Raw genomic sequence first — 21,968 nt, 5'->3', positions numbered from 1 at the left:
GGGGCTCGGAGAGTGCACAGCAGGTTTCTCTGCTGCGTTCTGGGATATGGGCTGACTTGTTTCTCCCCTTCTTTGGCTGGGGGCCTCCTCTGGCCGAATGTGGGGAGTGAGCTCTGTGTCCTAGGCTTTCCGGGGACATCTCTGCGCACAGCCTGGGAGGGAAGAGGGGTGGTCACAGGTGTCCATGGCCTCTCTTCCAGTGTGCCAACCCTCTGCTGGAGCTGACCACCCAAGAGGACTGCTGTGGCAGCGTGGGAGCCTTCTGGGGGGTGACTTTGTGTGCCCCATGCCCACCCAGACCCGGTGAGTGCTGGAGTCCAAGGTTAAGAGTGGCGGGGGAAGCCCTCCCCGTGCCTGCCCTCTCCTGCCAGGGTTTCCCCTCCAGGGTGTCAGAGGCCAGGCAGGTAGAACAGGCTGGTAAACTGCAGACTTCCCAGACCTGCTTTGAAGGTGTTTCTGGCCAGCACTGAGGGTCCTGGCAGCCCTCTGCTGGTGCAGTCTGGCCTGCCTGCTCCATTTGGTTGCCTGCAAGGGCCTGCCCCCTCTTGCAGAGATTCTTGATCAGATTTTAGGGATTTTATTCAGTGCTCCCCTGTACACCCCTGTCTAGATGCCAGGGGTCCAGGGGTCTTGATTTGATTCAGTGTTTTCTTTATTCTCTCACTGGTGGGGCTCCCAGGCCTCCTCTTTTATCTCCTTACCTCCTGTTCCAGCCTCCCTGACTTTTAATTAGGGTTGAATGTCTGTCCTAGATGTCCTCATCCTTGGGGTATGGGAACCCTAATTCCTTGCCTTCTTTTGGAGGGTAGGAAAAACCTAACATGTGTTCATTCATTCATTCAGCAAATACTCACTGGGTGTCTTGTATGTGCCAAGGACCGTGATTTCAGGAGTGAGCAAGATGCCTGTTCACGATGCTCTCCCCAGTCTTAGTTGCACAGTTGGGAGGTGGGTGACCAGATGCCTGTCCCTGAGTGTGGCTTCTGCCCACTTGGTCTGTCTTCTCCCTTCAGGCCTCCTTCCTGGGCCTGGGCGTGAGCCTGGTGTGTATTTCCTTTGCCTGTCAGCAGTCAGCTTGGTCAATCAGCTTTGTCAGGAGTCTGGACAGGAGCCCAAAGGTGGGAGGGGCAGGGCCGTTCCTCACATCAGACTCAGCTGTGGAGCAGTGACTATATTTTCCAAACTTAAATTAAGTGTAGACGGTTTTACAATGTGATAGAATTTTTGGCAAAGTAGCAAAAGGTAGTATTCAGCTCCCAGGCTTAAACGTCTAACACATACTAGGTACCAGTCCCAGCTCCTCCTGATCACCTCTCTCTGCGTCAGTCTCCTGATCTGTAAAATGGAGAGAGTAATAGTGCCAGCCTCATGGGCTGCTGTAGAGATTAAATGAAATGATGCACCTGCTTAGTATTAGGTCAATAAACCTGGCTGTTATTGTCATTATCATTATTGTTGTTAGAAAGTATCCCTCAAGAAAGCGAGAAAGGAATGGACCCACTACCCTACTAGGAAATGTACCTCAAACTGCCCAGGTCTCCCCTGTAGGCCAGAGATGTTTTTGCCACTTTTCTTCTTTCCTTGTTTTCTTTTCTCTTTCCCATCAGGCGTTGAACCCTTGAAACTTCGATATCCCACATTCTAATCAGTTGACAAATATTTACATTGACCAAACCACTATTTGAAAAGGCCATAGTGTGCAGGCCCTGGACAGAGAGTAGAGAAGGTGGTAAAAACCGCGCCTTCCTCTCCAAGCTCACAATTTAGCAGGGAGTCATAGGTGGCTGGTGGGCATCAGAAATGAAGAGGTTTGAGCAGTGTCTGGTCAAGTGCCGAGGCAGTGGAACCCAGGCCCCTCATAGGTCCAGTAGCACCTTTGTGCAAATTAGAAAAACCTGCCCTTCCATTTGTTCAGGATCATCTTCATAAATATGCCAATCTAGAATGCCAATGATTCCCTTAGAGATGGTGTTTTTGTGCAGCACACAACCTGCACATCTGTAAACTACGGGATGGGGGCCCTACGGGCTAAAGCCAGTGGATCAAGGAAAGCTCAGAGGAGATGACTTCCAGGATGAGATTTGAAGAATAACTAGGGTAGAACAGTTAAAGAGTGGGGAAGAGTTTAATAACCCAAGGAAATTGCATATGCGAGTAAGACCAAGAGAGTTAGCAACATTTTCTGGAGCACAGTGTGTCTCTTGCTGAGCCCTGCTCAGCCCTGGCTCTCCTGTAGAAAGGCAGGCATGTCAGAAGGGTTAGGTGGGGCCAGGGCTCCCATGTCCCTGCTCTGGGCAGGTTCTGGTTCCCAAGAGCTGGCTCATTCAGACAAGTGGGTGGGAGTCTCTCCCCATTTACCCCATCAGCCCTCTGAGGGGCGTGCAGTACCTGCTGCGCTGACCAAGGTGCTGACCTACCCTGGGACCTCCTGACCCAGTAGGGCTGTCCTAGGAGGGAGCTGGCTTTTCTAGGTGGTGGAAACAGTGAGATTTCATCCAAGTGGCAATTCGGGGGCAGACTTAGAAGTTTCTCTTCCTTGTCTCAGGGCTCATGAGCTGTCACACTGTTGCCTCTAGAGTCTGAGAAATAATGAAGGGGAAGAGTGGGCTCAGCTGCCAGCAGCATGGGTATAAAGGAGTGGAGTGGTGCAGCTGAGAAACAGGCTTCCAGAAGGGCCTTCCCCAGAATCCCGCTTCACTGCTGGGATTCTCCTCCCAGCTGAGGTTTGTGCCCTTCACGGAACCTTCCTCTGGGCAAGTCTTCAGGCCTTAAGGTGTGCTTGATTTGGGTACCAAGCATAATCCTGGGCTCTTGAGATGCAGCCCTCTGGGTGGGGTGTCAGCAGTCAGGACCCCACAGGGTCCTTGGGTCAGTACCTCCTCTCTAATTCACTAAGCCAATCTGACAGTGATGTTAGTAGCCACATATCAGGTGACATTAGTGAAAATGAAAATAGAGCCACTCTGGATTCTTCACTTATATGTCACATCTGCCGCTTGTAAGATTGGAGCAGAGAGTGGGAGCACAGGGCCTGCCTGTCCCAAGCTCTGGAGCCCATCAGGGATGCAGAGAGGCAGGCTGTGAGGTCCATGCCAGGGCTGGCTGCTGCCAATGGAGGATTCTAGGCCTGTTCCCCTCAACCAGGGCTGACAGGCACAGTGACCACATCCCCAGATCTTGAAAGCACTTCTGAGAGTGGGGGAGCCCTCCACTGGAAGGGTGGGGAGCCCTCCACTGGAAGGGTGGGGAGCCCTCCACTGGAAGGGTGGGGAGCAGGAGAAAAAAGCCAGAGTCTGTACTGAAGTGGCTACCTGCTCGCCCACTTGCTCCACTCCTGGTTCCACCTGTGTGCCAGCCTTGAGAGCTCAGCCCACCTGATGCCCAAGAACCCTGCTCCAAATACAGCTGGTGAGCTCGGTTCAGGCAGGGCTGGAGCCCAGTGGCGGTGGGCATGGGAGCAGAGCTCTGTGGATCAGGTGCATGCAGAACGCCAATTGTACCCCTCCCCCAACACACCCAACGCTCAGCCCTTGCCCTCGCTCCACCCCATCCCAGACGGTGGCCTCCCCCACTGTGTCCAGCACATCTCAGCATGCTGGGCACCAGGGTACAGACCCTGGAATGTCAAGCATCCCAGCACACTGAGCAAGAAATAACAAAGACCAGGGCAACATAAACATCAAAAACACATGAAAGTGCAGCTGGGCATTGTATAGAGAAGGGGCAAGATGTTGGGGAGCCTTGTTTGTGTTGACAGAGTGCCAGGCACCTCACTTCATGCCTGAGCCTGGGGCTGGGGTGGGCACATTTCTTTAAGTGGGGATGACAAGCTTCTGTACAAGAAGCAGAGGAAGAAAAGGCAAGCTGTCAGGGCAGGTTTGGGGAAGGTTGGCAAGACAGACAAGACTTCTGGATCCCAGATCATCCCTGGCCCTGGTGGCTTTGCCTCTCTGAGCCCCTATTTCTCCTCTGATAAAATAGGGTTATGCTTCTTTGGGGGAAGCCTTTGTCATCCCCAGTGAGGTGTTCTAGCAAATCAGGTGGCAGTGGGAGTGATAGGGCGAGCAGCCTGGGAGTGGCTTCCCTTCAGTCACATTTTGGCTTTGAGGCTCTGTGCTGGACTGTTGAAGAAGGTCCCACCAGAATGCCACTATTCCTGACATGGAAAAGGACTGCCTTGAAGTCTTAATTACATGGCATAGGTGAATCCCTTTTTTTCCGGAATGCCACAGAACTTGCGTGGAGAGCTGGCCCGGGAGTCAGTCTAGACCAGCCCACAGTTCGCCTCTGCTCCCTTCACTCTGAGTGGTAGAGGTAATGTGTACTCAGCTGAACTCCCAGGACCTAGCCTGAGCCGGGTCTTCCTGACCCCTTGAGATTTATCAAAGGATCCCAACTCATAGGCCTCTTCAATCCTCCTGTCAGAGTCTGGAGAACACACGGCTCTCAAAAGCCACTTTGATTGAGGCCACATTTTTGAGTTTTCATCTGAGAAAGACAGACATCTGGGCTGACTGGAAAGTTGGCCACTGCCCCATCTGGCTTGGCACTGGCTGTGTCAACCCCAAGGCCCCTTTGCTGGGACAGGCAGGGCTGGCACATGGCTCGGGGCCTGCAGTGGTGGGATCCAGCTGTTTGCCATGAGATCGTCTTGCCATTTGCCTGGGGTGGGTTGAGTTCACCTCTGAACCCAGGGCCCCCTGTATCTCCAGGGAGAACAGATTTTCTTGCTCTGCCCTTTCAAGGAACTCTGCACCTTTCTCTCTTAGACCAAGGCTAGCTGCCGGTTCCTGAACTTTCACATTATGCCGAGCCCTTTACCTGTTTTGTCTCACTGAATTTGTACAGCCACCTGCAAGCCCAGGATTTTTAACCCCATGTGATGGATGAGGAAAATAGAGCTCCGAGAAGGCTGAGGAACTTGTCCGAGGTCACACGTCTAGGGCAGGTAGAGCCAGGATTCCAACCACAGTATGTCTGACTCTCAGCTGAGCAAGATCTCCCTAATCATTCTGGGGAGACCTGAGCCTCCCTGAAGCAAACAAAGATCAGGATGCTAGACTGGAATGCTGCAGCCAAGAGGATGCGCATCAAGATCGGGTTTTGTGAGTTCCTTGTGCTATATCCGTCAAGAAGATTCAGGTTGGATAGACAGGCAGGTTATCAACATGTAGCCCCAGCCTGCGTCAAGAGAAATAATTGCCCTAGGGAGAAGGGTGTAGGCTTTCCCCACGCGGTTCTAGAGAGAACTATCCGATGTGTGGTGTTTCTGGTAACCAGAGCTCGACTTGAAACTGATCGCAAGGGACAACTTATTAAAAACTGCAGGTGCCCAGCAATAAACTAAAAGTAGTGGGCTCCAGATCACCGGGAGAATGCCTACCAAGAACAGGTTTTTCAGAGGAGATGACAAAGAAAATTGATTTTTGAGGAAATGGGGGTTTTTAGAAATGTTTGAAAATGTATTTGAAACCCCCAACAGAAAGAAGGCTTTGCTTTGGTCCTGACCCTTGCCCCTGACGAGAGTTATAGGTGTAGCTCTGTGATGCCAGCCCCTGGGGAGGGTGGGTATGTGAGGGTGCTGGGAGCATCAGGGGCAGAGAGCCTTAGGGCAGGCCACAGCAGCAGCACCATTATTATCACCCTCGTCGTCATTCGCAACCATTTATTCAGAGCGCTTGTAAGTGCCAGGCACGGTGCTAAGTGCTTTCTTATTTTCTTGCATCCTAACAATATTTCTAGATGTTGGGTGCTATTATCCCAATTTTACAGAAGAGAAAATTGAGCCTGACACCCCAGGCCTATCTGACTCCAGACACCTGCTTCCAGCCACTCTGTAAGTGGCCCATCTGCGCCACTTCTTGTACCAGGCACAAGCGTTTACTGAACTAGAGGACCCTGGCTTGGAGAACAGCTGTGCTGGGGTGGGGCTTCTGTTCTCTGGGATTCTGGATGAGATGCCCAGTCCCTTACTCTAAGGAAATGGGATTTTCAGAATTCCAGTTGTCAGCTGAAAAGGCAGTGTCTCTTTGGCTCAGAGATGTTCGAGAGCTTCTTCCAAGGGACTTGAAGCCTGCTGGGAAAGAATTGTGCCTCAGGCTTAAGTGAGCACCCTCCCTACCCAGCAGGGTGGGTGTCACTGACATGTGGCACCTCTAGCCTGGAGAGCGGAGGAAGGGCTGGGGCGGGGGTGGCTAGGTGGCACCTGCCTGAGCCAGGGGTCTGACCAGACTCTTTTTTCGATTTCTCTCTTTGTGGTGACTGGTTCTATCTTGCTCTGAGGAGGCAGTCAGAGGCCATCTTTGGGCAGAATGTCCACAATCACTGGGGGACCCCACTGGTCTTTCACCAAGGAGGGAAATCTGAATAATGGACATTACAAGAATTCCTAAAATGGGACAAGTATTGTGCTCAGAGTTGTACATGCTTATTTCGTGTTCATAATAACCCCATGAAGAGGGAGTTGTCATCTCCTGTTTACTGATAAGAAAACCCAGGCTCAGAGAGGTTGTGTAACCTGCCCAAATTCACCCAGATAGTGAGGGACAGTGGGCCAGCATGCCAACTTTGAGACTGTGTGGAAGGAAGGAAGGAAGGGAGGAAGGGAGGAAGGGAGGAAGGGAGGAAAGGAGGAAGGGGAGCGGAGGGGAGGGGAGGAAGGAAGGAAAGAAAAAGGGAAGGTGGGAAGGCAGGAAGGCAAGGAAAGCAGGAAGGAAGGCAGGCAGGCAGGCAGGAAGGAAAAAGGGAAAGCAGGAAGAAAGGAAGGAAGGAAGGAGGGAAAGAAGGAAGGAAGGAAAGAAGGAAGGAAGGAAAGAAGGAAGGAAGGAAGGAAAGAAAGAAGGAAGGAAAGAAGGAAGGAAGGAAAGAAGGAAAGAAGGAAGGCAGGAAGGCAGGAAGGCAGGAAGGCAGGAAGGCAGGAAGGAAGGAAGGAAGGCAGGCAGGCAGGCAGGCAGGCAGGCTGGCTCTATAGGGATTGTGCCATGCATCTGTGAGGTTCAGTCTGATATTCATTGTTTCAGCAAAGCTATTCCTCACAATGACTCCACAAGCTGAGTTTTTGTCCCCACTTTTTTTTTTTTTGAGATGGAGTCTCGCTCTGTCGCCCAGGCTGGAGTGCAGTGGTGTGATCTCGGCTCGCTGCAAGCTCCGCCTCCCAGGTTCATGACATTCTCCTGCCTCAACCTCCCAAGTAGCTGGGACTACAGGCACCCGCCACCACACCCGGCTAATTTTTTGTATTTTTAGGAGAGACGGAGTTTCACCGTGTTAGCCAGGATGGTCTCGATCTCCTGACCTCGTGATCTGCCCGCCTCAGCCTCCCAAAGTGCTGGGATTACAGACGTGAGCCACTGCACCCAGCCCAGTCCCCACTTCTACGGATGAAAAAATTCAACCAGGCACGGTGGCTCACACCTGCAATCCCAGCACTTTGGGAGACCAAGATGGGCAGATCACGAGGTCAGGAGTTTGAGACTGTCCTGGCCAACATGGTGAAACCCTGTCTCTACTGAAAATACAAAAATTAGCTGGGTGTGGCAGCGCATGCCTGTAATCCTGTTTACTTGGGAGGCTGAGGCAGGAGAATTGCTTGAACCCAGGAGGCAGAGGTTGCAGTGAGCCGAGATTGCGCCCCTGCACTCCAGCCTGGCGACAGAGCTAGACTCAGTCTCAAAAAAAATAAAATAAAATAAAACAAACAAACAAAAAAATTCAGTCTGAGAGGTTAAGAAATGTGCCCCAGGTCACATAGCTAGTCATAGTGGAGCCAGGGGTTAGATGTGGGTCTGGCTGCCCCAGTGCCTGCACTCCTTCTACTAGGGGAGTAGAATTTTCTCTCCAGCTTGCCCATCTGAGGTTTGCAAATCAAAGGGCAAGGCGCCAGCCAGCTCACGCATCCCTGAGGCACTGAGCTTGGCCTCACCAGGTGTGCATGTGTCTGTCCCTGGGCAGAGGGGCTGTGTGGTGGGGACCTTTCACATCTCCCTGCTGCAGGCACCTGTCATCGCAGTCTGAGATTGGCACAGCCTGTAAACAGCCCTGTGGCCAGATAAGTCTTCACCTTCTCATCCACAGCTCTACTCATGCAGTCAATGCCAAAACTGTCTTGAGAAATTAGTTTGCCTTTACTGAGGCCTCCCTGGGAGTCCCAGCGGCTGAGGGGGAGAGTTAGGAGGGCAGGGGCAGGCTGCAGCCAGGGACCCCTCTGCTTCTTTCTTCAGTTTGTGAGCAACCGAGACACAGCAGAGGGTGGACAGGGCCGAGGCCAGGGAGTCAGACCATATGTCCCGATGTCCTTACCAAGAAGGTTCCCCACATCCACCCTGCATGCTTCATGGGCATTTGTGGTGTGAACCCTTTGGAGTTCAGGTCAGTCTCCACTGACCCTGGGCAGCTGCTTTGGCTCTCGCAAGTCTAAGAGTCCCAAAGGCAAGGACACTGCAGCCCTGCAAGGCCTCCTTGAGGCATTCGTGAAAGTCACAGCTTAGCCACTCTCTCTCCCCAGGTCTCACAGATTCTCTTCTTTCTACTCTCTGACCCCTTACCCCTTGTGATAACCTTGATCTGACTGAGGAGCCACAAGGGGTAGGACGGGTTCTACGCCATTTCCTTTGTCAGTTCTGCCCGACACTTTGGTTATGCACACCGTGGAGCCCTTATCAGGCATCTGATCAGTTCTTCTGACCTCCTTCTGAGTATCCCTACTTTTTTTTTTTTTTTTTTCTTATTCTCTCTCCTGATCCCTCATTTAAAAACAGGGTAGAGGTTTCCTAGGAAGGGTGCTAGGTTTTCTACTGGGCAGGTGCCTCCATTGCGCCCTAGGGTTGTCTGCCTAGGCACCCCTAAGGCTTTTTACGAATCTATTTATTTATTTGGAGGCAGTGGGGAGAATGGTTCAGAATTTCTCCTCTGGAGCTAGACTGCCTGAGTTCATAATCCCAGCTCTGTCCACCAACAGGGCGACCTTTGGTTTGTTTCATAACCTCATCCATTTTATGGATGAACCTCAGTTTGCTCATCCATAAAATGGGAATAATGTTAGTAAGACTCTCCAAGGCCTCTTATGAGCATTAACTAAGTTAATTAGTGTGAAGCCTTTATAATAGGGCCTGGCCCATAGTAAATGCCATTTGAGTGTTTGCTCTTCTTATTTGTTCCTATTTTGACTGAGTGCCCACACAGCTCTAGGTGTCATGCTTGGGACATGGCACTGGAGACATAACAGTGATGAAGAAGACAAGATCCTTGTCCTCACGTAGCTTATACTTTGTGGAAGGATGGAAGAGTGAGCAGGCAGCCACGGCACACCAAGAACTGAGTTTTTCAGCTGAAAAGCTAGTGCTGTGATTTGGGAAGTCTATATGTGTAGGGAGCATGCAAGAGGGACACCTGGTGTGGGTGGCAGGGACAGTGACAAGTGTCACCTGCCTTCACCTGTCACAAAGCTCACTGGCTGCCGAATTCTCACCCTGAGCCACCTGGCCACCTAAACTTCCACTTTCTCCCAAGGAGATTTAACCTGAATTATTCATATGTGTGTGTGTGTGTGTGTGTGTATGTATATATACACACATACATTGTTTTTGTTTTTGTTTTTGTTTTTTTTGAGGCGGAGTCTCGCTCTGCCACCCAGGCTGGGGTGCAGTGGCCGGATCTCAGCTCACTGCAAGCTCCGCCTCCCGGGTTCACGCCATTCTCCTGCCTCAGCCTCCCGAGTAGCTGGGACTACAGGCGCCGCCACTGCGCCCGGCTAGTTTTTTTGTATTTTTTTAGTAGAGACGGGGTTTCACCGTGTTAGTCAGGATGGTCTCGATCTCCTGACCTTGTGATCCACCCATCTCAGCCTCCCAAAGTGCTGGGATTACAGGCTTGAGCCACCGCGCCCGGCCTTTGTTTTTTTTTTTTTGTGAGACAGAGTCTCACTCTGTCACCCAGGCTGGAGTGCAATGGCACAATCTCTGCTCACTGCAAGCTCCACCTCCCGGGTTCACGCCATTATCCTGCCTCAGCCTCCCAAGTAGCTGGGACTACAGGCACCTGCCACCACGCCCGGCTAATTTTTTGTATTTTTAGTAGAGACAGGGTTTCACCGTGTTAGCCAGGATGGTCTTAATCTCCTGACCTCATGATCATCCCGCCTCAGCCTCCCAAAGTGCTGGGATTACAGGCATGAGCCACCACGCCCGGCCTTGTTTATTTATTTTTAAGACATAGTCTCACTCTGTTGCTCAGCATGGAGTACAGAGGCATGATCTTGACTCACTGCAACCTCTACCTCCCAGGCTCAAAGAATTCTCCCACCTCAACCTCCTGAGTAGCAAGCACCACAGGCTCATGCCACCACGCCCGCTGACTTTTTGTATTTTTGGTAGAGACAGGGTTTTGCCATGTTGCCCAGGCTGGTCTTGAGTTCCAGAGCTCAGGTGATTCACTTGCCTCAGCCTCTGAAAGTGCCAGGATTACAGGCATGAGCCACCGTGCCTGGCCTTAAACTGATCTTTCAGATTCCATGCTGTACTTGGTCTTACAGAAGCTAGGAACTAGCCCCTTATAGACTGCCTCTGGGAGGTGCGAGGAGGGACGCTGAGGGCCCTGGTTTCAGGGTGGAGGTTGTTGGCAAAAATGGGAGTTTCCCCAGAGACAGTGGCTTGGCATTTATTTCCCTCTAGAAGCCTGCCTTCACGAAGAATTGCCCACGACACACACTCCCTTCAGGCCAGCGGCAGGGGGGGCAGGTTCCCCATATTAAGGAGGAGACCACTTTATATAAAAAGCACATACATGTATCCAGACTAATGGGTGGACCCAGCTCCTCTCAGCTTCACCCATTCCTTGAGTTCTCACAGTTTTCCACAGGTGCCAGCAGCTGTTTCCACTCTTGCTTCCTGCTCTAATCCAAGCTCTCTGCTGCTCCCCTTCTGATCACTAAAGAAGCAGGGGCCTCTGCTTCCTCCCTCTCCCGCTCCCTCTCCCTCTCCGTCTCTGTCTCCATCTCCGTCTGTTGCACAGGCTGGAGTGTAGTAGCATTATCACAGCTCACTGCAGCCTTGACCTGCCAGGCTCAAGTGATCTTCCTGCCTCAGCTGGGACCACAGGCGCGAACCACCATGCCCAGTTTATCTTTGTATTTTTTTTGTAGAGACGGGGTTTCTCCATGTTGCCCAGGCTGGTCTTGAATTCCTGGGCTCAAGTGATGCTCCTGCCTTGGCCTCCCAAAATGTTGGGATTACAGGTGTGAGCCACCATGCCCAGCATCATTTCTCCCTCTTGACATCTAGAGAGTTGATATCATCCTGGCCTGCTGGCTCCCCAGCTCTTCCTGATCTCTCTCTCTCTCTTAGAGAAGCACAGTAGAAGGTAGGAGAAAGGATGTGGCCTTCACAGCTAGAGGCCCGATTTCAACCCTGCCTCTGCTCCAGCAACTTTGTTACCTGGGTCAGTTACTTACCCCTCACTGAGCCTTGCTTTCCTAATCTGTAAATTGGGGATGATGGTCCCTGCCTTAGGGTATAATTGTTGTGAGAAACAGACAGGACCATGTGCACCCATGGCCTTGCAACTCTGAAGCACTGGACAAATGTGCACTTGGTCTCTTTCCTCGGCCCTCTGGCAGCAGCCTTGCATCATTCTTTCCTACCTTCTGCTCCTCATAGTGTTCACGGGCTGCATCTAATCAGCCTGCCTTCTGAGTTTCTCCAAATGACTTCTCTTTCTTCCCTCCTCTCTGTCCTCAGTTTATACCACCAGGCCCCGAGCCAGGGACATGCATATTTCCCAGCCTCACTCCCATCTTTCCATCTCCTTCTCAGCGTTTTCAGAATCCCTATGTATCTCCACAAGAGCGGCCTTCTAGGCTGGACCCTGGTCCCTACATGGAACGTGCAAACCCGGAGCGGGCCAGTCCTGGCAGGAAAACATTTTTGAACTTCAGTTTACATTTTCTAATCTTAAAAAAGTTAAGTGTTACTAATTTATGTCCTCACTTGGTCTGTCCCTATGTCAGGCTGTCACATGTCATGCTTGGCACACAGTGTGTCCTCAGGGAAGAGTGGGGCTTCCAAGAAAATGTGGCACCTCCTTCTATTTGTCTTTGGCATATTACAACGCAGTGCAGTTCACAGTGCTGTGATTACTGGATTTTTTAGTTATGTGTTCTGGTGTTAACTAAACTAACCCACACCAAATGGAGAGGTGGCTCTGAAAAGCTCCTGCAAAGAAACCGTGGATGCAAAATAATACTAGTCCCATAATCATAAGCAATCATTAAAAAACGCAATGCTGACCCTTCTCAGGGGGTCTTATACCATGTCATCAGCCATATTACAATGTAAAAATCGTGACAACCTATCAGATGTGACCCCCAAGTACCCCAGGATCCAAATGATCAAGAAGACCATATGAAATACAGATTGATATAGGCCATTACTAATAACAAACCTTGCACTAAGTGTGTAAGTGCCCAGAGACAGCAGCTAATGGTGAAATAAAAGCTATCTTGATTAGAAAAACATTTTAAACCACAAAGACACTCAACTTTGCTGTACAATTGGACAAAAGTATAGATATCTCTAACGTGCCTCTTGGTATTTGCAATAATTCATTTCAACAATAAAAATACATGAAAGGCTGGGTGCGGTGGTTCATGCCTATAATCCCAGCACTTTGGGAGGCCGAGGCAGGCGGATCACCTGAGGTCAGGAGTTCGAAACCAACCTGGCCAACATGGCAAAACCCTGTCTCTACTAAACATACAAAAGTTAGCCGGGCATGGTGGTGCATGCCTGTAATCCCAGCTACTCAGGAGGCTGGAGCAGGAGAATAGCTAGAATCCAGGAGGTGGAGGTTGCAGTGAGCCGAGATCACACCACTGCATTCCAGCCTGTGTGACAGAGCAAGACTCCATCTTAAAAAAGAAGAAGAAGAAGAAGAAGAAGAAAAAAAAAAAATATATATATATATATGTGAAGACCTCTCTTTTTGTAAATCACTAAAGGATGAACCAGTGAACATATATTCTCAACAGTAAATGACTTCCTGGATGACAAGAAGCTTTAGCAAACAACTCTGAAAGTGTAGCTGCTGATGTTACGACTGGGAGAAAAAGGAATTGGGATAAGGTGACAGAGATGGAGGGTGCAGCATTCAGAGACAAGCTATTGCCACAAAGGAGTCAAAGCTAGAAGAAGGCAAATTGCTACAGGAAGCCACCATGCAGCTAGCTTTATAGAGCAAGACCTTTGAAACATCATAGTGTCTTTCTGGAAATTTGTATGGAATAAGGTCTGTGGCAATTGCTCGCGCCTGCTTAGAATTGCTGGCTAGCTATAGGCAAAAGAATTGTCAAACTTATAGCTGAGTTCTCTTTTTGTTCCACAAAATATAGTATTCCCCTGCCTTTTCCTGTGAAGACAGGTGGTGATCAGAAGTATGCCCCCTGCTAGAGCTTTTCAAGAGGGTTGGCACATTAGTCTGTTCCCCCAAAGTAATGGAGATTTTTTTCCCCTGTTTTTATTTAATGTCAACTGTCTGAGGTTTTTTTTTTTTTCTCTGTAAAGTAAGGGGGAATGTTGTGATATCAAGGCAGGATGTGTATCAGCATAAAAATACTGAGAATCATTTCCTTGTTGGTCAATCTGCAATCAGACATCTGTGTATCTTTAGTATTTCAAAATAAAAAGCAAAAAGTTATAACAATAAAACCCATGTTATATATATGACATGCACATAGTATAGTATATACTATATGTAATGTTATAACTATATATGTGAAGTATATAATACAATTTTTAGGATTAAAAATTTAATTGACAAATAAAAATTGTATATATTTGTGATGCACCACTGTTTTGTTTGATTTGAGATGGAGTCTCACTCTGTCACCCAGGCTGGAGGGCAGTGGTACAACCTTGGCTCACTGCAACCTCCCCCTCCTGGTTTCAAGCGAGTCTCCTGCCTCAGCCTCCTGAGTAGCTGGGATTATAGGCATGTGCTGCCATGCCCAGCTAATTTTCATATTTTTCATAGAGATGGGGTTTCACCATGTTACCCAGGCTGATCTCGAACCCCTGACCTGAGGTGATCCACCTGCCTTGGCCTCCCAAAGCACTGGGATTATATGTGTGAGCCACTGCGCCTGGACGGTGCACAACTGTTGTTCTGAAATAGGTATACATTGTAAGGTGGCTAAATTGCACCCATTAATATGTGTATTACCTCACATATTTATTTTTTGTGGTGAGAACACTTAAAATCTACTCTCTTAGCAATTTTCAAGAATACGAGACACTGTTATTAACCATAGTCACTATGTTGTACAACAGATCTTTTGAACTTACTCCTCCTGTATCTGACTGAAATGTTGTACCCTTTGATCACTGTCTCCCCTCTCCCCAGGCCCTGGTAACCACCATTCTACTCTACTCTGTTTGTTTTTCTTAGGTCCCATATATCAGTGAGATCTGTGATACTTGTCTTTCTGTGCCTGGCTTATTTCACTTAGTACTGCTTTTAATAAAAGCAAGGTAGGCCGAGAGGAGTCTGGTGAGAACCAGGAAGCACAGCTGCCCGGGACGATGGCTTCAGGGGCTGGGGCTCACTGCTGCTGAGTGGGCTGGACATCCAGACTGCACCCCTTCCCAGCATGGGTGACAGAGGAGCCTAGGGGCCCTCCAGTGAGACCTGTTTGTATCTCCACTCTTCAGCCTCCCCGGTGATTGAGAATGGCCAGCTGGAGTGTCCTCAGGGATACAAGAGACTGAACCTCACTCACTGCCAAGGTAGGACCCCTAGGGCCAGGGCTGGGCTCAGGGATGCTGGGACACACTCTTAGCACCAGACAGGAGGAGTGTCTGTCATTGGTCGAGTGGTCTCCACTGAGTCCCTCTAAGCCCCAGCTTGGGGGAGTGGTGGGAGGCTGCTGATTCCAGGGGCCTAAGGAAATCCAGGGACTTGCTTGAGAGTGACAGAGGAAGCCAAGGGGGCCGACACCTCCTCCCCATCTCCACCCACCCCCACCTGGAACACAGGCTAGGGTCTCTAGGCCATGCGGGGCTGTGTCCGAAGGGGCCGCCGCAGTCCCTGCCCTTCTGCTTTCCTCCTGAGCTGGTCTCCCTGGAATGGGAAGAATTTCAGCTCCAGGGTGGGAAATCAAGTCAGCCTGAGTTGTTGGGGCCTCTGTGGGCCTTTCCCAACTAAAAACCCTTAGCTATTCAGGCCTCCCTCCCACTTGCTTCAACCCACAGCCAGGAAGGGGGGCGGGGAGCATGGGGGCTTCCTGCCAGGGACAGGCTCCTGGGGCTGGCAGAGGCCAGTGGGGAACAAGGTGGCCTCCCTGTGAGGAGCTTGGACAACTGGACAAATAGTTGTCTGTATGGTTTGCTTTGGATGGAGCTGGGTCAGAGACAGGGGATTGACCCAGGTGGCCTCCACGGTGCCCTCCCTCTGGAGGTTGCTTCCGAGAGAGGAGTCTGGGGAAGCTCTGCGTGACTGGGCTGTCTCCCTCGGGGGTGCCAGGCTGCAGAAGTGATTCCTAGCCTGTGGATAAGCAAAGGTGCTGGGGCCGAGCAAAGGGGCAGACCTCTGGCCCAGCCTAGTCCAGGGTCAGACTCCCTCAGGAGCCAGTGGTTTGAGGGCCAAGCAGACAGTGGCTCTAGGGAGAAATACGTATTTTTGCCCTTGGAGGGAAATCGGGGCTGTTCATATCTAAACGGTTGCCAGTTGCTTTTCCTCCTGGTGGGTTTCCCAGTCTGAAGCTTTAAGGTTATTCTCAGGATCTCAAATGGGTTCTTTGCCCTCCCTCCACTGAGCCCCAAGATTCAGGACACCAAAGGACCTTCCCTCAGGAGGCCCTGCCCCTGAAACCTCCCTTTCCCACGTGTGTGGCTGTGGTCTCCGTGTCTGCGAAGGGACCTGCTCACCTCTGCACCTGCACACGTCATCTCTCCTCTCTCTCTCCATCCTTCCCTCCTACTTCCACAAACTATTGGAGGGGAGATTACTATGGGCTACATACACTGTGCTAGGTGTTGAGTACACAGTGATGGAGAAGACACAGTCCTGCCCCAGGTGCAGATAGACCCCTGAACAATCACATCTAATGAGCAGAGTGTTCTTGAGAGAAAGCAGCGGTCACTGAGTGCTACAGGATCCCATGGGGGGGGCCCCTTCCCAGACTGGGAGGATCAGGGAAGGCTTCCTGGAAGAGGTGATACCCAAGCCAAGACTTTAAAAATGAGTACAAGTTGGCCAACTAAGAGGATGCAAGCTCTCCAGGCAATGTGAACACCATCAGCAAAAGAACATTTTGCACTGTCTGGAGTGTCCCAGAAAGTACTATGTACATGGCCTGTGTACACACGGGAGATGCCACAGGTCTGCCAGTGTCTCATCAGAGCCACCTGTTTACCCACAGGCTTTAGGGACACGGTGGAGGACCTTGGATACCATGTTAGGGTTTAGGGCCTCCCTCTAAGAAGTGATGGGGAACCCAGAAGCTTCTTAAGCAGAGGGAAGCAAGTCAGACTTGGGTTTGGAGGTCCACATCCCACTGTGGCCACAGTCTGGACGCATATGGATCACTGCCCTTTCCCATTTCTCAGTAGCACCTTCCCAGCTCTTACTGGCACCCTGTCACAATGGCGCATCCTATCAAGGAGTAGTGCCCCTTGGTGCTCAGGCTGGGTCACCTTTCAGTCCCTCGTTCCTGTGCCCAGTGCCAATTTCCCCAAACCAGTGGGTGACCTGGCTCTGCAGACACAGGGCTGCCTATGTTATCGCCTGGCCTGGAGGTAGGTGCCCCTCACAAGCAATTCATGCACATCATCTCTGCTGCCATCACCATCATCAACAGAAGTGCCATCATCAAGATGGCCTCCGACTCCTCATAGCTCAGATTTCGGGGGCTGAGACCTCCCCTTGGCAGGGAGAAGTTTGCAGTAGGAAAAGGGGGTTTCCTCTTTGAGGTCACAGAGGAAACCAGTGCACCTCCCTTATTTGAAGAACAGCATTAGCCTCCACGGGTCTTTGGGGGGATATGTGCAGCCTGCACAAGGAAGGGCGTTCAGGAGGACCCGGAGATGTGCCCTTCTAACCCTCAGCCTCTGCGCACCCTTGCTATCCCCTTCCCCTTCAGTGCCTTCCTCCAGCCTCTGCCTCCTTTTCCTTACCAGGGTCCCCCCTCCTCCAGCTCACTGCAGTCATGCTCCCAGGGTCTTGAGCCCCACAGAGGTGCTTCAGGGACCTCTGGAGGAAGGCTGAATAGGAGGGACTTGGCTGCTCCTTCTCCACCTTCCAACCCAAACAGTCCCCTCAATCTGTTTCCTGTCTGCATGTCAACATGCCACTCTCCAGCTAAGTGACTCTGTGCCCAGTGCCAATTTCCCCAAACCAGTGGGTGACCTGGTTATTCCTGAGACCTCAGTTTCTTCTCCGGTAAAATGAGGACGTGTGGGCCTATTTGATAAAATGGTTTGTGAGAATTAAATGGGGTATTGTATGTTAATACCCAGCAGAGTATGTAGCATGTAATAGGTGCTCAATAAATACTAGTGCTTGAGGCCTGATGAGGTGGCTCATGCTTATAATCCCAGCACTTTGGGAGACCAAGGCAGTTGGACTGCTTGAGGCCAGGAGTTTGAGACCAGCCATGGGCGACACGGTGAAAACACATCTCTACAACAAATACAAAACAAAAATTAGCTGGATGTGGTGGTACACGCCTGTCGTTCCAGCTACTCGGGAGGCTGGGGCATGAGAATTGCTTAAACCTGGGAGGCGGAGGCTGCAGTGAGCTGAAATCACACCCCTGCACTCCAGCCTGGGTGACAGAGTGAGACTGTCTCTCAAAAAACAAACAAACAAACAAACATTAGCTCTTAATATTATGATCATTGTTACATGCCAGTTACTGAACTAAGTGGTTTGCAGTTTGATCTTATTTTATCCATCTAACACCGTCTGGTTGTTACTATCATTATCCTCATTTTACAAGTGAGGAAACTGAGGCCCAGGTAGAGGAATCCCACTGAATACATAGCAGCTCTTTTGTTGTTGTTTTGTCTGGAGAGGGTATTTGAGGATCTCCACCCCGCCCCTCCCCTCCATCAGGCCCCCTGTGGGCTGTGTCTGTCCAGAGCCAACTCCAGGGCAGGGGCATGAGCTGGTCATCTCCTCCAACTCTGCAGATATCAATGAGTGCTTGACCCTGGGCCTGTGCAAGGACGCGGAGTGTGTGAACACCAGGGGCAGCTACCTGTGCACATGCAGACCTGGCCTCATGCTGGATCCATCGCGGAGCCGCTGTGTGTGTGAGTGTTTGTAGGGACGGGGTTGGGGAGGACACTGGGAGGCAAGATGGGACCCTTCAGGTCCACAGGCCAGCCCAGGGCAGTAATTTTCCCAAGACCTGATCATGCCATGCTCAGGGCCTGTGTCTGCTACTCAACCTGGAGTTGGGCCCAGTGTGAAAACCTGATCAGCCCATCCTGCTGGAACTGAGATGGTTACTACTTCCCTTTTTACACTAGGCATTTCTTCCAGGCCTTTGCAGTTTAGAATTCATCTTTTCTATTTCTCTTTTTTTTTTCCTTTCTAATCATTTCTGTTCCATGCGTAGCCTCGTTTTCTTTGGCGGCGGGGGTGGTGGGGGTGGCCTCTGCTGTGATGTCTGGCCGAGCCTTGGCTGCTGAGTGACCTTTCCAGAAGGATTATCCATAGCATTCATGGAGCTACTGCCCGACCTGAGGGCCTTTCCGCAATCCTGTGGCCCCTGTGGTTCTGAAGTTTCTCCTCATCCATGAACACATAGTGGGCATTAGCATTGTGTCCAGGTATGTGCCTGCATGTATGCCAGGCAGCCCTGTTTCCAGAGACCTCTGTGGTTTCCAGGGGGAGTGGCCCAGGCTATCAGTAACCCCCAGTGGCAGAACTGACACCACAGCCCAGATGGGGCTTTCCCTGGGCCAGAAGGCCCGACCAGAGCTAAATAAAACCAGTCCCAACTGGCCTCTGGGAGGCAGCAGCCCAGGTTGGATGGGCCGCTCTCAGCTCAGCAGGGCTCCCTGCAACCGGCCAAGCCCTCAGTCTGCAAACTTTCTGGTACTGGGTTTGGGAGGGCCATGGGGTTGAACAAGACTCCAGTGCCACCCAGAGACTGAACCCAGTGGCTCTAGGGAGATAAGACAGCAAGAGCTATAGGAAGGGGGTGCCCAGAGAGTGAGGGGTCCAGCGTGGGAAGAACATGTCAGGCCGCTCTCAAGAAACTTCCATGGTGGCAGTGGCAGGTGATCAAGGCCTTGAGAGGCTTACAACCCTACCTTCTACTCCACATCACTTAAGATCCCTTTACCAGACAGGTGTGTTTGACATCCAAGGTGACTTATTTATGAGTACCAGAAAAAGATCCTTAATGCAGGGAAGCAGAGATGTCCCTCTAGTGTCCTTTTCCCTCTGTCCCTGGTGTTACTCCCCCAAGCCTCCCACGGTGATTCACCTCCCTGCAAGTGGGATGGGCAGTGCGAAGTTTCTCTTCCCTTTGTTTCTGGGTTCTGCCTCCCTCCCTCCCTGCCACCTGACCAGGTCCAGTGGAGCAGTCGGCAGGGCTGCCCCAGCCTCCTGATATTCCCACCCGGGTCATCTCCACCCTGGGGTTCAAAGAGACGGAGCCCTTCCTTACAGTGTCCCAAGGGAAGTGGCTGCTAGAAGCAGAAATTGCACCTGGAGATCCAGGGCTCACAGACGGGCTGGTGATTTACCTGTGGCGGGCACATGACTTTTGGCAAGCTGCTCTCACACATCTCACTCTATTTAATCTCCATGGCGAAGTTTATTAATCAGGAGTCCTTGGATTGCAAGTGACAGAAACCAAACTCAAACTGCCTTAAGCAAAAAAGAATTCGCTGGGGCTGGGCCCAGCGGCTCACACCTGTAATGCAAGCACTTTGGGAGGCTGAAGCAGGCGGATCACTTGAGCTCAGGAGTTCAAAACCAGCCTAGGCAACATGGTGAGACCCTGTCTTTACAAAAAATTAAAAATTAGCCAGGCACGGTGGTGCACACCTGTAGTCCCAGCTACTAGGGAGGCTGAAGCGGAAGGATGGCTTGAGCCCCAGAGGCAAAGGTTGCAGTGAGCCGAGATCATGCCACTGCACTGCAGCCTGGGTAACAGAGCGAGACTCTTCTCAAAAAAAAAAAAAACAAAAGCATTCGTTCACACAACTAGGAAGTGCAGGCGTGGTGTGGCCTCAGGCTGGCTGATCAGTCAGCCACAGTGTCTGCAGGGGGGGTCCTGCTCTTTCCTCTGTGTCAGTTTCATGGTTCCTTCGAAGGCGGTCACCAGATGCTCTAGGCCTACACCCTCTCAGCCTTGCAAACTCAATAAAAAATGACCCCCTTTTCCCCCATCACCCAGGAATAGTCTCGAAGCTGATTATCACTGGGCCTCCTTGGTGAAGTGCCCATCCCTGACCCAGTCACTGGAACCAGGGGTACGGACCACAAGCCTTCAGCCAGAAAGGCGCCAGCCTCCACTCCAGTCACATGGACCAAGGGTGGGAAAGGGGTGGTTCCCGTAGGAGAAACAGGGTGATTATACCAGAATATGGCACATAGACTCTGGGCAGGCAGAAATACAGGTGTCCCCTGCCATGGAATGATCATTCTCATCTTCATTTTACATGTGAAGAAGCTAAGGCCCAAGGAGGTCCTGTACTTCATGGTGGAGCAGGGATTCGAACTTGGTCTGCTGCGTCCTGGGCCTGACCAGGACTTCCCCAGAATCATTCATTCCTAAACTTTGATTGATGTACTCTTCACCCCACCTCTCCTCCTCTTAGAATCCAGTCAGCCCTCTACAGATTCCAGACTCTTCCAACCTGGCATGGCCTCCTCGTCTTCCATTGAGATAACATACAGAAACTGTTCTTTAATATTTATTATCAAAGTACAAGAAAGGAGATAAGGGTGGTGGCATTGCTATGACCTAAGCCCAGTGTAGCTCAAACGCACAGTGACCCTCAGTATTTTGATTGGCTTGTTGATTCCATGTTTGATTGGCTCATTGGCCTAGCCATCCATGCATAGATTCAACAAGCATTACTAAGCATTTGCATGCACCAGACACTATGGAAGGTGCCTGGGTGACAGAGATGACCCAATATAGGGTCCCTGTCCTCTGAGCTCCCCATCGGGCCTTAGCTTGCCTCATCTTCCCACAGAGGCCGTGGTCCTTAGGACATACTGCTCCCTGCTCAACCCTAGGGACACGTGGGGCCTTCAGCAAACACTTCTAAACTCAGCACTGGAGACAAGGAGCTGCATCCTCAGTTCCTGCTCTCAGGTTCTCCACATGCAGGTGGGGAGTCACGGGTCTCATCAGGCACATGACAAGGGGAGGTGCTGAAACATTCCACTACACCTCTTCCTTCTAAAGTTCTTGTGAGCATTTGCAGGGCTCCAAATTTCCCGACTGAGATATGGGCCAGGCCAGTCTGAGTGCATGTGGCCAGCCACACCTCCATCCACTGCCCTCCCAGCTGTGTGTTCCCCTCCCACTGGCCACCTGCCCACCTCCACGTGCTGTGTCTGTTGCAGCGGACAAGGCCATCTCCATGCTGCAGGGACTGTGCTACCGGTCGCTTGGGCCTGACACCTGCACCCTGCCTTTGGCCCAGCGAATCACCAAGCAGATATGCTGCTGCAGCCGTGTAGGCAAAGCATGGGGCAGCGAGTGTGAGAAATGCCCTCTGCCTGGCACAGGTAACCCCCTGTCCCCATCCCAGCTTTCACTGCCCAGGGGCTTCCTCAAGGCTAGTGACCATGTTGCCGGGCCTGGGTAGATCTCCCTCAATCTGGAAGACTAAAGTAGTCTTCCCTGCCTGTTCATGTGTTTATCCCAACCTGGGGCTCCCTCCCTCCTTGCTGCCATAATTGCCGTGTCTCCCAAAGGGAGGGAAAGGAGGGCCCTGGTTTCCTGC

General features: G+C 51.3%; 1 protein-coding gene across 3 annotated transcripts in view; it reads left to right on the top strand.

Annotated features, from left to right (window-relative positions):
• LTBP2 (latent transforming growth factor beta binding protein 2) overlaps positions 1–21,968 on the top strand; it is a 113,079-nt gene that overhangs the window by 62,279 nt on the left and 28,832 nt on the right. For all 3 annotated transcript variants that reach the window (XM_045396747.2, XM_045396748.2, XM_005561774.4), the window contains exons 8-11: positions 201–303; positions 14,700–14,774; positions 18,180–18,302; positions 21,586–21,750. In XM_045396747.2, coding sequence (XP_045252682.2) covers positions 201–303; positions 14,700–14,774; positions 18,180–18,302; positions 21,586–21,750 — 466 coding nt within the window. The remainder of the gene's footprint in view (positions 1–200; positions 304–14,699; positions 14,775–18,179; positions 18,303–21,585; positions 21,751–21,968) is intronic.

Source organism: Macaca fascicularis, chromosome 7, assembly GCF_037993035.2.
Source record: "Macaca fascicularis isolate 582-1 chromosome 7, T2T-MFA8v1.1".
Classification (NCBI taxonomy): Eukaryota; Metazoa; Chordata; class Mammalia; order Primates; family Cercopithecidae; genus Macaca; species Macaca fascicularis.
The sequence above is the reverse complement of the archived record's forward strand: the minus strand, read 5'-3'. Positions and strand labels throughout refer to the sequence as shown.